Here is a 2,714-nt window from a genome sequence, read left to right as displayed (position 1 = left end):
ATTCTTATATCTCTTGGCCACAAGTACCACTTCACCAGTTACTACATCAGTAATTGTACATATCTTGGACAATAATTCCACCTTGTTTCCTTTATCACACATCTGAGAGACACTCAAGACACTGTACTTAAGACCATTGACATAGTACATATTTTCAATAGAATGAGTGAGTGACTTCCCAACTTTTCCAACTCTAAGAATGTACCCTTTTTTCCCATTGCCAAAGGATACACTACCTCCTTGTAGGGCTTTTAGTGAAAGAAAGTCCATTGTGTTCCCAGTCATGTATTTTGAACATCTACTATCCATGAACCATTATTGACTGCTTCCTTTCACTGTTCCATGCACAAGAAGATCAAGAGTTAGTTTTAGGAACCCAAGAAAGTTTGACCCTTGTAGTAGGCAAGAGGATGAATATGCGCTCTCCTAGTCCATGCAGTTAATATGCGCTTTTTGTGAGTGGAACCTGGTCCTTTTTTAGTAGTTACATTTTCAGCAACCATTATGTTTTTCTGAGTGAAATAGACCCTGGTTTGACAATTTTCTATGAAATATCCATTGTTCCCACAGTGGGTACTCAACTAGTTTTTGGGTACAGTCACACATTTGCTAAGTGGGTTGTGAGGGGTTTTCTTGGAACCCTATTCCCTACCTATTTCCACCATTATTAGTGTACATGTCAATGATATCTTCTAAGGACCAGGTCCACTTTAGGGAATTTTCAAGATCATTTTTTACTCTTTCCAGTTCAGTTTGGATGTGTTTGTTTTTCTCAGCTTCAACACACATCCTAGTTCTCATACCTTTCAGCTCATTTTCAAGCCTAATGTGTTCCTCACGAGCTATCTCTTTTCCTTTTCCAGTATTTCTAGGTTTAGACTTAGTTCTTGGTCCCTCCATTGTTTTCCTCGGGCCTGCAATTTCTACCAAGAGATCATCTCTTTCTTCCTCAATTTTAGTCACTCTTTTTGCTAGGGCCTCATTTTCTTCACTAAAGTTCTTAATAGTTTCCTTATGGTCAATAACTACTACTACTAAGTCATATCTTTCATGCTCTAAGTTGGAAATCCTTTTGGTCAAAACATTTTTTTCTTTCTTCAACTCACAAATGGTTTCCTTCAGATCCACTACACACACTACGAGATCATCCCTGGTTTTATCAGCTTCCCTTAGTTCTAAGATTAGGTCATCCTTATCCTCCAAAAGGTTATGATGGGCATCAATCAAAACATTAGCTAAAGACATAAGTTTCTTAGGAGAGTAGGATTTCAGATTTCTCTGAACATCCCTGAAATTTACCTCTTTGTTGCCATTGTTTTTATCATCATCTGATTAAGCCATCAAAGCAAAAGTTTAGTCATATTCATTTTCATCGCTTTCAACTACCATCATGGAACTATCGCCAACATCACCTTCATCTTCAGACTCACTAGAGGAATTCCCCATGCTGCAAGAGCATGTTTCACCACATTGTCAACAAATCTCTTTCTTTTGAACTCCTTGAGAGAAATCGGGTTCCTCTTATCTGCTTTCTCAGGGTTGTACTTGGAGAATACTTGCTTCAAGAGAGGATAGTCTTTGATGAAGTGCCCAGGCTTTCCACACTTATGACAGAGATCATAGTTTTTTGGTTTGCTAAAGCTGCCCCTTCTTAACATCTCTCCATTTCTTCTGACTATCTTCTGAATTCTTTTGGTTAAGTAAGCCATGTCACTATCTTCCTCACTTGAGTCATTGCTATTAGATTTGAGTACCAGTTTCGGTTCTCTTCTTTCACTGTCTATCTTCCTCTTCATCTTGTAAGTCTTCAGATTTCCAACCAGTTCTTCTATGGTCAGCTCCTGCAAGTCTTTTGCTTCGGTAATAGCATTAACCTTACTTTCCCAAGGGCTATGCAGAATACTGAGGATTTTCCACACTGGCTTGTTCCTAGGATTGGTTTCCCCAAGTGAGTGTAACTCATTTATAATGGAAGTGAATCTTGTGTGCATATCTTGAATAGATTCATCGTCCTTCATCCTGAAGAATTCATACTCGGTAGTGAGCATATCGATCTGAGATTGTTTTACTTGGGTAGTTCCCTCATGAGCTTCTTGTAAAGCTTACCATATCGCCTTAGCAGTGTCACAAGTGGAGATTCTATTGTATTCATCAGGTCCTATTCCATATACCAAAATCTTCTTGGCACGAACATTCTTTTCCACAGCTTTTCTGGCTGCGTCGGTATATTCTTTACTGGTTTTTGGCATTCAAAATGAAAGTTTTTCATGTACCTTTGTTGGGAAATAAGGACCATCACATATGACATGCCATAGCTCAGAAACTTCAGCCATGATAAAATCATGCATTCTTTTCTTCCACCACCCATAATATTGTCAATTGAACCTAGTAGTATGTATATAGATTGACCCTTTTCAAAATTTGATAGAACAGCCATAAGGATCCTTCCTAGGTGTTAGCCTAACAGGAGGAACCCGCTCTAAAACCTATTATTAGTTTGTATGAGTCCACTAAACAGTAGAGTACCTGGTCCTCTATGTGGTTGTACTGAGAATGCTAATAAAACAGTAAGTAAATAACACACATGAGTTTTAGGTGGAAAATCCCAACTCAAGGGGACAAAAACCACGACCTACACCTATAGGCTTTCAACTTCACTAACTTGTAAACACCTATTACAAGCCACTTTGTAATAACTCATTTATAAAGAATTC

The 2,714-nt window shown here is 38.3% G+C and overlaps 1 protein-coding gene across 1 annotated transcript; it reads right to left on the bottom strand.

Annotated features, from left to right (window-relative positions):
• Nucleotides 1-648: 648 nt before the first annotated feature.
• Nucleotides 649-2,249, bottom strand: LOC138877233 (uncharacterized). The gene is made up of 3 exons (XM_070156825.1): nt 2,107-2,249; nt 1,427-2,019; nt 649-1,328 (listed from the first exon to the last, which is right to left on the bottom strand). Exons 1-3 carry the CDS (start codon nt 2,247-2,249, stop codon nt 649-651), a joined length of 1,416 nt encoding a protein of 471 aa, XP_070012926.1.
• Nucleotides 2,250-2,714: the final 465 nt, after the last annotated feature.

This window comes from Nicotiana sylvestris, chromosome 9, assembly GCF_000393655.2.
Source record: "Nicotiana sylvestris chromosome 9, ASM39365v2, whole genome shotgun sequence".
In the NCBI taxonomy this organism is placed as follows: domain Eukaryota; kingdom Viridiplantae; phylum Streptophyta; class Magnoliopsida; order Solanales; family Solanaceae; genus Nicotiana; species Nicotiana sylvestris.
The sequence above is the reverse complement of the archived record's forward strand: the minus strand, read 5'-3'. Positions and strand labels throughout refer to the sequence as shown.

Bases quoted from the DNA above. Each gene is read 5' to 3' on its own strand.
- LOC138877233 (XM_070156825.1), bottom strand. From the start codon at position 2,249: ATGCCAAAAACCAGTAAAGAATATACCGACGCAGCCAGAAAAGCTGTG. The intron at 2,020-2,106 runs GTAAGCTTTACA...TGAATTCTTCAG, and splicing joins GACACTGCTAAGGCGATATG to GATGAAGGACGATGAATCTA. The intron at 1,329-1,426 runs GTCTGAAGATGA...TGGCTTAATCAG, and splicing joins ATGGGGAATTCCTCTAGTGA to ATGATGATAAAAACAATGGC.